We start from the raw sequence: 13293 nt of genomic DNA, 5'->3' as shown, positions 1-13293 counted from the left end.
CACAGTCATTTCTGCATAAATATATATATATACTTATAAACACATATAATAAATCCAAACGTGATCTGTAAACTACAAGTAAACAAAAGTTCGGAACTAACAGGAAGTACCTTTTTCTGTGACTTCCTGTGTATACTTTGAAGGCAGCTGACAACTGTCCGACTTGATTGCAATTTTTTTGTCAACGCCTCCTGCTGCGGCCGCCTGCTCTCGTCTGGATTCCAGGCGAGGCGCAGCTCTAACGAACGAGCCTATTGATGATTCACTGCACTGCCTTCCCAACAGCGCATTTAACAGTTCCATCTCATATATTTCACTCACAATTTTCAACCATCCATCTTGTGATGATGGTTCTATTGTGTGCCATCTCTTTGTAATAGCCTTTTTACTAGCTGCTAGCAGAATTTTCAGCAGATATCTGTCTTCCCTTAACACAGTATCTGTTGTCATATTACCAAAGTAGAGAAACATACAGGACTTAGGGGGCGATCACACCAGACGCGTTTTTCTAGCGCGCTTAAAAGTTGAAATATTCTCAACTTTTAACGGCTTTGCGCGGAGTCGCACAGCTCATCAATGTCAGTGTGTATCGCCTGGTTGCACATGCAGGCCCGCTCCAAAGGCGTTTTAGAGGCGACTGTATTTTTAAAAGTCGCATCCGGTGTGATCGGCCCCTTAGGTGTGTCATATTCCTTTGAGTTGTAAGCTCCTATTATGGTTCTAATTATCCCATTTTCCCAAAAGTCCCTTAATTGTAGATATCTGAAGTGGTCCTGGTTATTTTGTGAGTATTTGTCTTTCAACTCCTGGAAACTCTTCAACACTTCCATCTTTAATTACTGTGCATATTGCTGTTATTCCATATGGAATCCATTGTTTAAACCTCTGATCGAGAGAACCTGCTGGAATAAAATGTATATCATAGGCTATTCATCGTAGAAGCCTGAGCTCTTCTAATCATTATTGATATAAAATAGTTTACGTTTTGTCAAGGAAGAGGATGAGCGGGAGATTAGATCTGACAACCATTTGATGGTTTTAAGACACATGGAAACCACCTACAGTTTATTTTGAGCAAGTCACGGTGTTGGTGTGTGATTGTTATCGGCTTCTGTGGTTTGCAAAACGTGTGAAATGACACAATGGAGTTGAATACTTTCTACATTTTTTTTGTATTTATCTAGACAGAAAGATGTGGAAAAACATTCAAATTAATTAACACAAAATGAACTCACCTCCTCCAAAATGATCCCTGTAACTTAACGTCAGGGGGAAGTAAGGAGAGAAAACTATATAATAAATACCAGTTGGCTCTCATGAGGAAAACGTTTGAAGGCTCACAGAGAACTTCTCCCGGTGATGCTAAGAAGTTGAACCTGACCTGAACCACTAAACCCCGCTCACTGAGGTTCACTCTTTATCCGGCTGAGGGCTCTGCTGACCGATCATGCTCCTGTTGATATTTTTGTGCTTCAGCTTCACGTAGTTATACACGTTTCCACAGCTGAGAGTCCCAGTGAAGGCACTGTCTTTATCCGTAGATTAGTGAGATAAGGGCATTATTAATATTCCTGCTCAACCTGGATCTCCCTCGTGGTTTGAAAGATCCACAGACAGCAGCGTGTCGGCCATCACAGGAATGTTTAGGCGGCCAACACAAGAAATATAGTGTTTTCTTTTGCCGTCAACCAGGAGATGTTTGTCCACAAGATTAATGAGGTGACAGCCACCGTCCAAGTAACATCAGGAGCTCTCCGATTGGCCGGGCTTAGTGAACTTGCTCTGCAGAAACACTCTGGGAACACAAAGCCCCTCCTTCTTGTTGATTGTCTCCCTCAGGACGTAGTCGTTAGAAACCGACTGGAGGCCGGCGTGTGCAAACAGCTCGGCCAGGAGCTCTGAAAGCAGAGAAAAAGAGGAGTGGGTCGAGGCTTCAGGAGGAGGAAACAGAAGGATGGCGAAGAGTCGGAAAAGAAGAGTCGGAAAAGGCCAGGAAACGTCCCTGTGTCCTGCCCCATGTACAAACAGCTTTGTAATTCAATTATACTATTGTCATTGAGGCAGCCAACAAAAAGCATTTTTCTGTTTATCGCACAGTTATGTTTCAAGTTTTGACCTCAAACAATATTTACAGTAGTGGATAAATGATTTAGCTGTATTTGTTGATGAGCAAAATAAATATGTTAAAGGGATCTATGGCACTGTAAAGTTAAAATATCTAACTATCCATCTATCTATCTACCCACCTAACCATCAGTCTCAATGAGACACACAAACATATAATTTACTTTCTGGAAGTCGTTTCCTGACCTTTAGAGAAGAAGTAGGATCGGGTTCCGTCTTGGCGCACGTAGAAGTTCTCCCCCAGCTTGCTGCCAGCTTTAAATCGGAACATGGCATAGTCGTACAGGCCGTAGTCCCTGAACAGGACGATGCCGCCGGGCTTCAGCACCTTAAAGCCACAAATACATCATAACATTACACCGTTTGAACCAGCTTGTATTTGGGCCACCAAAAACTAGATGGGAAGCTACCATCAGACACATTGAAAATAACAAATTTCAATCAATCTTTGTACTGTGTATTTATACACATACTACTGTGTGTTTACTAAGAGTGTGTGTATATTAATGTGTATTTAAGAGAGAATAAAACTGTCTGTCACCCTGCTGATGTTCTGCAAAGCCAGCTTCATCTTGTCAGGGTGGATGGCCGACAGGACAAAGATCATAGTGGCGACGTCCACGCTGCCCTCCGACACATTTTCCCGCAGATCATCTTTAGTTAAGTCACACTGGAAGGCAGAGCAGCGCTCAGGGCAGTACAGAGGGTTTTGCTGTCAACAGAAGGCGAATAAAGGGGTTGTATTTGTATCATTATGAAGGATGAAGGTATTGTGTCATTATGTGTAAGACTGTACGTCAGCTTAAATGTAAACGTGCCATGTTGAGTGTCTCACTAGCAAAAAGCCTGGAGCTCAGCTTACCTACAGAAGTAATAATAGAGAAAGATGATCCGCACATATTAGATATAGATTTGTGTCTTACTTTCACAAATTCAACAGCTCGCGGTGAGAAGTCACAGGCGTAAGCAAAGATGTGGAGGTCGTCCTCCAGCAGAGGGAAGATGCAGTTCCCCACACCGCAGCCAGCCTCCAGCAGCACCAGCCTCTGGGACTTAGACTGCAAACCAGGCAACACAAAGATGGCCACAGATGTCAGTTAAGCACTTTGTCCATGTTTGAATCCTGCACAGCTCCAGGCAAAGAAGTAAAGACTGGCGGAAACTGAAAATGTTTGCCCAAATTCCCACACCTTTCTTCAGTAAAACGTTCACTAGTGTGTGTTGTAAATGTCAATAACTAAATTGCAGACTGATGGATTTGTCCGAAACCATCTGGAACCTCTGAAGATTTTAAAATGTCTCATATTATGTTCTATCAAGTTTGTCTCGCTAAATGAAGTCTGACGAGATGACATGGTTTTCTAATGTTAATGTACCAAATGAATGTTCCTCCTCACCTCTCTGCGTGCCTTGAGCTCCTCAAATTCTCTGGTGGTCCAGTGTCTGTCCTTGAAGAAGTTCGTCGTGTTTCTTTTGTAGAACAAGTCCCAGTTTTTCTGAGCTTCTTTCTCCAACTTCATCAGTTTGAAGTCGGACACAAGCGCCCGCTCCCCGCTGAGTCTATCCAGCTCCTCCTGGGACAAAACACGTGGGGACATTCCGTCTTCTTCTTCAGGAGTTGTTGTTTCAATATCCCCCGCAAAACATTCGTTTTTCGACATGGTACTTTTAGAAAGCTTCCGCCACTTTGTATTCACCAGTAACGTTATTATTTAATCATTAATTCGTCGAAAACACAAATGTTGTATTTTAGTTAAGTTATTTTGATGATAAGTGTACTAAAATCAATTTAGTTTAAAAAAAATCGTACGACTCGTTGAACTTTTCCACAGTTGACGTCCATCTTGTCCGTCAGTTAAATCCTTCCGTGTAGCATTCATAATTTGATACCTTTTGCTTCCAGGCGGCGTTCCGCTCGTTTTCTACCGAACACAACTCTTACGCACATTATCAAGCAATTACATAACTTCACATATTATTAATGTGTCAACATTTATTTTTATTTATATGTATATATATATATTTCATGAAAAACCTAGAAACTCTTAACTTTACGGTTTGGTCGGAAACATTTGATAGCCGGACCAAAAGCGGAAAAGGCGTGCCGAGTGACGAAAGGGATGTTTTGATAACGTGTAGCCACCGTGGGCTAACTTTGTCTCATTATTATAAACCCTCCTTCTGAGATTTCCAGACGTCGATCGGTTCTGCGGGATATTTGAACACAAATGTGAATCTTTTCCACATTTTTTTTATTTTTCCCCCCTCCAAAACAAACCGAGTCATGAACGGGAGTACGAATCCGCTGCTGGACAAAGAGGAGCATGTTTTGAAGCTCGGAGAAAGCTTCGAGAAGAGGCCAAAATCTTCCTTTCACACAATCAGATGTGAGTGTGGCATAGAAAAAAAAACAAAAAAAAAAATACATATTATTTATGTATGTGCTGTGCAGGGATTAGCTCGCCCATATGGACGGGGAGGCTGCCCTCTTACGTAACGCAGCCAATTATGTGGTCGCGTTAAATTTTCTCATTTGCATAGAGAATATCGTTACACCCACTGGTTCACTGGAATAAGTTTTTTTTTTAGACACTTAAATTATGGATTAGGCAAAACTCTCCTTATTATCAGTGCATGTTTTAGTCATAATACTACTAGGGAGGAGAAGAAAGGGCTGAAGCGACTTTACTGCAGGTTAAGGACACACATATATTGCGTCCTGGCATTTTTTGTATTCCCTTACTGCTTGTACCTGTTTTAAACTCTTGTGGTTGTGTTCGTGTCTTTTTCTGGAGAAGGATGCATGAATAACAATAATTAGCTGCAAGTATTACGTTGCGTGTGAGTTAGTTTCATTGTTACACAAAGTTAAGAAAGCTCTTGAGCTTGCTGCAACTCATAAGGCTGTGATTACATTATTAATTCACGAGCTCTGCACACTGAACAATTATTGTGCAGTCGCGTTGCAGTAAAGGGCCAATGTTGTCTTATACGGCCAACATGTTTGAGATCATTAAGATTCTGTCATGCATTTACGCAGTCTCCTCCTTTAGAGTTTATTTTGCTACTTGAGTTTCTTATCAAACATGTTTATTTATGTTGTTTGTTTATGTAAAGAAGTAGAATCATAGAGATAATCATTATAATCAAAAGTTTTTGAAAACTGTCAGATGTCAATATAAGCTTTAAAATCAAGTTCTACATTGCATACACACGGTCGGACATCTTAAGCTCTACAATAATATATATATATATATATATATATATATATATATATATATATATATATATATATATATATATATATATATATATATATATATATATATTAAGTTAAAGATTTACGTCTGTGTGCTTTGTTTCCAGATGACTTCAAACCAGCATCTATCGACACAAGCTGCGAGGGAGAGCTGCAAGTCGGGAAAGGAGAGGAAGTTACCATCACATTACCTCACATTCCGGTGAGACTCTCTCTCTCTTGTTCTGTTGTTTTTTATTTTCTTCCCTTGGTTACAAATTCACCCAACACTTCAACTATTTCACCGATTCTTTAACTGCGATGCTGTGTTGTTCCTCCAGGGCTCCACGCCGCCCATGACGGTGTTCAAGGGAAACAAGCGGCCGTACCAGAAGGACTGCGTGCTCATCATTAACCACGACACTGGGGAGTTTGTGCTAGAGAAGCTGAGCAGCAGCATCCAAGTCAAGAAAACCAGGTGAGAGATCAAAGATCTGGGAAAATAATTTTACATCGTCTGTGTATTTCGTTTGATTTCTTTGGCTCTACCTTCTGGATATCGATTGTAACTACAACACAGATTACAGATCACTCAAAAGATATTCCTGCAGTTTGGATCCAGAGAGATCTGCTGAAGTTCAGAGAGGACTAACAGTGTGTGTGTGTGTGTGTGTGTGTGTGTGTGTGTGTGTGTGTGTGTGTGTGTGTGTGTGTGTGTGTGTGTGTGTGTGTGTGTGTGTGTGTGTGTGTGTGCGTTTCAGGGCGGAGGGCAGCAGTAAGATCCAGGCACGGATCGAGCAGCAGTCGGTTCGGTCCAGCCAGCCCAGCTCTCAGTTCCGGGCCCCCACCAAGCCCGGGGCCGGGGTCAAGACCTCCCCGTCTCCTTCGAAGGACAACCCCTCGCCAGAGCCACAGCTCGATGACATCAAGAGAGGTACGGAGGTCCAGCCGCAGACATAACCCAACATAATCACAACATAATATATAGTTTTTTAGATAATACTGTACTTTAAAACCACTGTTTAGCATTTATAAGCTCTATATAAACATGAATAACGATATAACAATAACTATTATATCTCCCGTACAGTTACAACAGTGTTTTTTACAATATAAACATGAATGTATGGTCATTGTGAACGTTGCCGTTGGCAGAGCTGCGAGCGGAGGTGGAGGTGATTGAGCAGATGAGCAGCAGCGGCAGCAGCTCCTCGGACTCGGGCAGCGCCTCGGGGAGCGGCGACGACAGCAGCAGCGACGGCGGCGGCGAGCATGATGCCGCCCCGCGACCGCTCAGCCAGACCTCACCCAACCGCCAGCCCGCGTTTAACGGAGGCCCCGAGCGGCCGCCGGGCAACAACCAGCTGATGAACACACTCCGTGAGTATCGCTGATATTCTTTAGACGCAAAGCTAAACGTTGTTTTTCATGCTGTGGTTAAATGTGAGATTCTGTTCTATTTTTCTTCCATAACTTTCAGTTTTCTTTCAGACTAAATGAAAGAAAACATCCAAAATACATATTTTACTACTTTGTCTGTTTGCGTCTGTAAGTTTCTCCTAAATTCACCTAAAGTTGCCATTAGATAATTCCTCATTTGCATATTTAAACATCTTACAAAACTTGTAATACAATAAATAATCAAAATGTGTGTATTTTAACAAAACATCTCTTTAAAGGTTGTCTTCTCTAAATGAGTTTGTTCTCAGACTCTGATCCAGAAATCTAGAATGTTGAACCTGGTTTTATATAATGTTTACATTTATGTTCTTGTAAATGTATAAAAATAAGAACATGTTGAATAAGATAAAGCTGCATTTGCATAATTAAACATAATATTTCAGAAAACTTGTAATACAAATAAAGCAATGTCTTAATTTCAGTAATGAACTGAGGATGTTTCATGATAATATCTGTTCATTATAATTAGAACCCTGTTGCCCTGAAGAGAGGGAGTCCTTCCTGTATGAACATGTACAAGTTGTTGTTGTTGTTGTTGTTTACGTGTAAACGCACACGAACGCTGCTTAGGCTGGAGATGGACATCATAGTTCAACTTCAGTATTTGAATAAACTCGTCAGTAAACAAGGTTCTTGTCTTCGCAGGAAATGACCTTCAGCTCAGCGAGTCGGGCAGCGACAGCGATGACGACTGATCTCTCTCTCTCTCTCTCTCTCTCTCTCTCTCTCTCTCTCTCTCTCTCTCTTCTCTCTCTCTCTCTCTCTCTCGCCACACACCTCCTCTTCCTCGTTCCTCCTCCTGGTTCCCTGGTTCCTTTGCTCTGATTGCTGATCAAGACCCCAGTCTTGTTCTGACTGTTTTTTATTTTATTATTTTGAGTATCTCCTTGAAGCTGGCCAGCCTGGAACTTTAAGAGTGTATTTTTGATTAGATGTATATTTTGTTTTTGTATAGCAAGACTTTAGAAGAAGAAAAAGAAGAACCTTTTACTTGATAGGTTTGGGAAGATTATATATATATTAGAGTGCACATACATATTTTCTGTACTTAGAGCAGCTAGTTTTATCAACTTGTTTCATCTGTTCTTGTTTGGTTTCGTCTTTTACGGGAAGAAAAGGAAAAGATTGTCTTTGTGAAATATCACTCTGTGGCCGATAGCAGGAAGCTTCTTCGCGTTGTCGTTTGTTTTAATCAGTTTGACAGCTAAATGATCTGTGCAGCCTGAGCAACAAATATATATATATATATATATATAAATATAAGTTTGGGGCCCCTGCTTTCAGGTTAAGCCGTTTAGTGAGGTAACATCATTGGAAATTGTAATTGTATTTCTGGCATCTACAGCCACAATATCTACAATGTAGTTATATAGTTACTATAACATGCAATTTTATAAACAAATAAACTACATAGCTGTAGTTCACATGACATGGGGGTGGCGCAAACATGTCAAAGTTTGCACAGCAGCCTTCTAAACCTTTTCTCTTGGTGCGCTGTGTGCTCTTTCTTTCTGCTCTCAACTGAAAATGACTTCAGTTGAGTTTTTCTGTCAATGAGATGTTGTCACATCTCTTTGACCATGAAAGTGACAGAGAGGAGAATGTGTCTGAGACAGAGGATGAGGACCCTGATTATGAGGCATCCTCCTCTGATGAGAATGAGACCCTCGGTGTTGACCCTCCTGTTGTCTCTCAACCACCAGAAAACACACTACCTTCCAAAAATGGAAAGTTATTATGGCCCGTCTCCCAACTTGAACAACAGGGTCGACTTAGTGCTGCTAATGTCATCAAAATGATTGATCGCCTTTGGGCTGCTGACACTGGAAGGGGAATCATGTCTCTAAACACATTCCATGTTTTCTCCCGTGTCATTCGCTTTGATGACAGAAACAATGCCGGGCCGACGAGAGCGTGACAAACTCACAGCACTATGGGACAAGTGGGTTCAGCAATTACCCTCAAATGATCTATAAAATCGTTCAAAATGTTTGCAATTGTGTTTGTTTTCCCTGATGTCAAATTGACCCCGAACATAATAAATGTTACTATTCTTGATAACAGAAATTGTTTTCCATTCCAAATATTATAGATAACAAAAATATGTACTTACAAATAATATAAAGCCATTAAAACACCAAAAATATATCTCTTACCAATCAGTGAGATTTTACGGTGGTCTGCATATTTCACCATAGTTGCGAACGGACGTATCAAAGAGAGGGGGCTCTTAAAAGGGCTATTTAGGTCGTCAACAAACAACACATAAAATACCTGACACATAAACTTGGGAAACTATTTGAATTATAATCATTTTCTGGAGGTTTAAATTGCTGGGGTCAAATTGACCCCAAGGTTAAAAGATGTTCATCAATTTAAAGAGGGTTAAAGCTACATGTTGTGGTTCTTGTTCTAAGCCACTAGGGGGCAGTGAATGAATGGACAGAATGGCTAGCTCGGTGCTGGCAGTGATCTGTGGAAGTCCTTAATGATTAAGGGGTTAAGGTAGTGAATAATATTAAGTGGGAGATTAAAAGTCATTCAATATATGTATTAAGTATTTGGCTTATTAGAAGCACGCATATAACTTTAATGTCCATTGTACATGTTTAAGTTAAGGACCGTTGCAAACAATGTCTGGCGCTAGTAGCGCCACAGAAACATTTCCAGAGGGGTAGTTAGAAGTACATGCTGACAGAACATTGATGCTGCCCACAACCGTTGCACATTTGGAATAAGAGACAATTTATAGTACTTAAAAAATATACCGAATAAGTGCTAAGACTGAAATGAGAGGAGTTGTTGTGTCTGTGTTTGCTTTTCTGTGTCAACTAAATCATCTGAATGTAAGTTATTACGAACAGTAATCCTGCTGTAGGGCCATAAATTTGTGTACAGTATGTTGATACAATGTTTTGTTTGTATTAACCTCAGAGGGGGGGACATTGTGAATGTATGCAACGAATATAGACATGCTAACCTTTTTTTAAATAGATGAACTGTAACAGTAGAATAAAATACGGGAAATAAAGTTGTTTATTTTCAGTAAAGAGGGAAATGAGGGAAGTGTTCTACAGAACAGACCTCACCACCAATAAATATAAATACATTAAGAAAGACTTGTTTCTCTTATTCAGCACAGAATAATGTAATTTACTGAAAATCCATTGAACTCAACTTTGACAGGATGTAAATGTTGAGCCAATCTTATATCTCTGGTTCAAAGATTTTGATCTATATTGATCCTTTGATGTGGAGGTCTGCGAACAAGTTTTCGTAGACCAGATGGACCATTAAGCACTCAAAATATGGCTGAATCATTGGGTGGAAAATCACTATCACATTTCGAATATCGATTTTTACAATACACAATCTTTGTCAAAACAATGAGAAATGACTACAAGGCGATGCATAATATGAAGTAGTTGACTCTAGTCTGGACTTTTAAAACTCTCTGTATCTGCCTCCAGACCTCTGCAGCTCGTCCAGGCCTCTCTCGTGTTCAGCTTTGACGTCTCTCCATTCACAGCACCGGCTTCCTGGTAGAGCTTGCCGTTGACAAACCCTCCACTTCAACATGAGCATTGGGCTCTTTTGCCTCTGCAACTCATACTCCTTTTGGTAGAAATAAGCAGAAACCTCTATCAAAGAGTGGAAAACTGTCACCGCCTTAAAAGTCACACTGGTCCACTCTCGTGCCACCGACACTCACTGCTTTGTAGACTCGACCGCAAATAATCCCGTGAACACATTGACAATAATTAAAAGCTTAAAAGACGTACCTGTTAATTTAGGGGCAAGGTGGCGTCGTACCTGTGTGCATTTAGACTGGACCCATCACAACAACCTGCTGGGTCGGTGGGTCGTGATTACGCCCAGGTCTCTCAGAGCCAATAGTGCATATGCACCACACCATGGGGCCCTTTCACTTTCAACTTTTGCAGCTCTCGTCGTTTTCAGTTCCAGCTTTATTCAACGGGGAGGAAGTGTGTCTCAGAGAGCGGGACTGACAGCTGGCGTAAACACAAACCACGGCCAACTCTAAGCCTGGAAAAGTAAAGCAAAGCAGCTCCGAAAGATTAAGAAATGCACCCAATGTTGGTTTTAGCAAACCCATTTGTGCGCCTCCGGCCAGATCTTTCTCTGAGGACAACAGCACACCGACTGCACCCCCACTCTCTTTCCCTTCACTGACACACTAATGTTGATGTGTTTTTCTTTACAGGTGGATATTTATATTATATTTGTGTGCATCTTATTGTTTCGAAGGCAGATAATCAAAACAGCGAGTATTTCTTATTTATTAATGAACTAATTGCACACCCTGGGTTGTAAACGCAGAGATGACACTCACTTTCTGAATAGAGGGATGGAAAATTAAGAGAGGGGGCAGATGATAGAGGCAGCGCTGGATGGAAACAAAATGGTTTGTGATGCTTAGTGTGTGTGCGGTGCGTGTGTGTGTGTGTGTGTGTGTGTGTGTGTGTGCGTGCGTGTGCGTGTGCATGTGCGTGGTCGCACAGGGGTAATGAAAACATTCTGCAGAGTTGAGTCAGTCAGGACAGAAAAGAAAAGACAAGCAGGAAGAATGAGATGCTGGAGGAGAGGAAACCTTTCTTTGCCTGGCATGTCTTGCTCATGTTGTAGAGTGATGCTGTCCGTCTGTGCAGATTAATATTTGGGCAGTCTGGTATATCTGGTCATTTGTGAAGGAAGGTGATCAGATGGAGCAACAAGAACGCAGCAGACATTAAGATTAACGCTGCACTTGGTCCATGTAGATCATACAGCAAAAGTGTCTTGAAAAACAAATGTAAGAGAAGGTTAACGGCCTCCTTTGAGAAACAACTCTCTAACCTAACATATGATTCACAGAAGCTGTCTTTGCCTCGTACAGACGTGTCCCGACATAACGTAAGCCCGGGCCTCCACAGGGCTCTTGTGCTTTAGCTGCTGTCCGTGCTTCAAAGCCAAGATCACTCAAGAGACTCTTAGGCACGGAGTAATTAACAGCAGCCTGGAAAGAAGGGCCACTTCAGCAACAGGATGTGTGATCATGTCCTCAAGAGGTGCATGCTGGGATGCAGAGCCAACGTCCCTCGGCAATGATCCTTCACACTGCGACCACACACTGCCAGCATTTAGTAACTGATTATAAAAGCTGAAAATGTTTTGGATGAAGCTTTTTAAAAAATTTTTATATTAAACTTCTTTTCTTTTTTGTGATATTAAACTGGGTGAAACGCTTGTGTTTGTGTTATTTCTGTGGAAAGGACTCTGGTCATTCAGCTTCCTCTGCTCCATGTCGCAGGAGAAATTCACTGAATCCAAAGGCTCTATGACTGCACACATTACTTTTACGGACCTTTCATAGCACCAGCTGTGCAGCCATGAGGTTGGCATCTGTGGATGGACTGCCACGATACTCATTGCAGACATTCATGTTCTCCACAGGATAATAACCAATCACATTCTCAACAGCCTCACTTGTATTCAACCTCAGATGGGGAATGAAATCAATACCAGCATGGTGTGCTTGTTAGCAAACTGACATTATTCATCAGTTCACTCTTGTAATACAGGTATTTGCTTAGCGTTAATGTTCACTGATGAAGCTGAAAGCTGCAGTAAGTCATGCAGCTTTTAGGAGTAAGTGTCCCATTTCTTTCTGTGCTTTTCTTCTTCTCCCTCTGACGGTGTTCAGAATAGTGAAGCAACCTCTGCCTTTTGGAGAGTCACTAGATTGATTCTCTTGATCAACCTCTCTTTCTCCTTGAGATCAACACACAAACACATACACACATCACCACACACCACACTTTCAGACACCCACACACACCCACACACACCCTCCTACAGCTGGTCTGTAGGGTTTAAAGTGCAGCCATTAGAGGTTTTTTTTGTCCAGTGTAAACATAAGAAACACATGTTCCCTGGACAACTGGAAGTAATAAAACTGTGAGATACACAGTGTTTCTATGAGTTATACTTATGATTCATAAAATAGATAACACAATATGCTACTTAATACCATAGTCGTCAATTTGTCAGGCACATTTTATATAAATAAAATATGATCAAATTATTTAGAAAAACTGCGAGCTAACATGGAGGTTATGTTAATATAACAATTCATGTTAATACATATTAAGGTTGAATTAAGACAGTCATTTTTTATTTATATTATTTTTACATTTAAGTTTGTATTTACCTTGGTCCCACATTCTCACTGATCACTTGTTCTCTCTCTGTGTCTTCTTTCAGAGTTTGGACAGATTAGGTCTATGTCAATCAAAATCTATTATATGATGTCATACAGTTTTTCCCCTCCCTGCTACTTCAAAAGAAAACAAAGAGAAATGTTAATCTCTGCACAGCCTGACAAACTGTTGATCAGTGACTTTGGGTATTTTCAGGCTGACTCAGTAAATGCACCATCTGACCCTGTGATGCCAAAGCAGATATCAAAG

The 13293-nt window shown here is 41.0% G+C and overlaps 2 protein-coding genes across 2 annotated transcripts; one reads left to right on the top strand and one right to left on the bottom strand.

Annotated features, from left to right (window-relative positions):
* Nucleotides 1-1201: 1201 nt before the first annotated feature.
* Nucleotides 1202-3722, bottom strand: mettl6 (methyltransferase 6, methylcytidine; the record flags this gene model as incomplete). Its single annotated transcript, XM_079227988.1, has 5 exons — nt 1202-1898; nt 2311-2452; nt 2666-2836; nt 3048-3182; nt 3522-3722. 5 exons carry the CDS (start codon nt 3720-3722, stop codon nt 1744-1746), a joined length of 804 nt encoding a protein of 267 aa, XP_079084114.1. The 3' UTR covers nt 1202-1743.
* Nucleotides 3723-4380: 658 nt separating this feature from the next.
* Nucleotides 4381-7848, top strand: eaf1 (ELL associated factor 1). Its single transcript, XM_079227076.1, has 6 exons — nt 4381-4511; nt 5491-5585; nt 5704-5840; nt 6124-6296; nt 6518-6742; nt 7469-7848. Exons 1-6 carry the CDS (start codon nt 4409-4411, stop codon nt 7516-7518), a joined length of 783 nt encoding a protein of 260 aa, XP_079083202.1. The 5' UTR covers nt 4381-4408; the 3' UTR covers nt 7519-7848.
* Nucleotides 7849-13293: the final 5445 nt, after the last annotated feature.

This window comes from Taurulus bubalis (assembly GCF_910589615.1).
Source record: "Taurulus bubalis genome assembly, chromosome: 12".
In the NCBI taxonomy this organism is placed as follows: domain Eukaryota; kingdom Metazoa; phylum Chordata; class Actinopteri; order Perciformes; family Cottidae; genus Taurulus; species Taurulus bubalis.
This window is presented reverse-complemented; position numbering and strand designations above follow the sequence as displayed.

Coding starts and splice junctions, on each gene's coding strand:
- eaf1 (XM_079227076.1), top strand. CDS start 4,409: ATGAACGGGAGTACGAATCCGCTGCTGGACAAAGAGGAGCATGTTTTG. Junction 5,586..5,703: donor TCACATTACCTCACATTCCG/GTGAGACTCTCT, acceptor TTGTTCCTCCAG/GGCTCCACGCCGCCCATGAC. Junction 6,743..7,468: donor CCAGCTGATGAACACACTCC/GTGAGTATCGCT, acceptor TTGTCTTCGCAG/GAAATGACCTTCAGCTCAGC.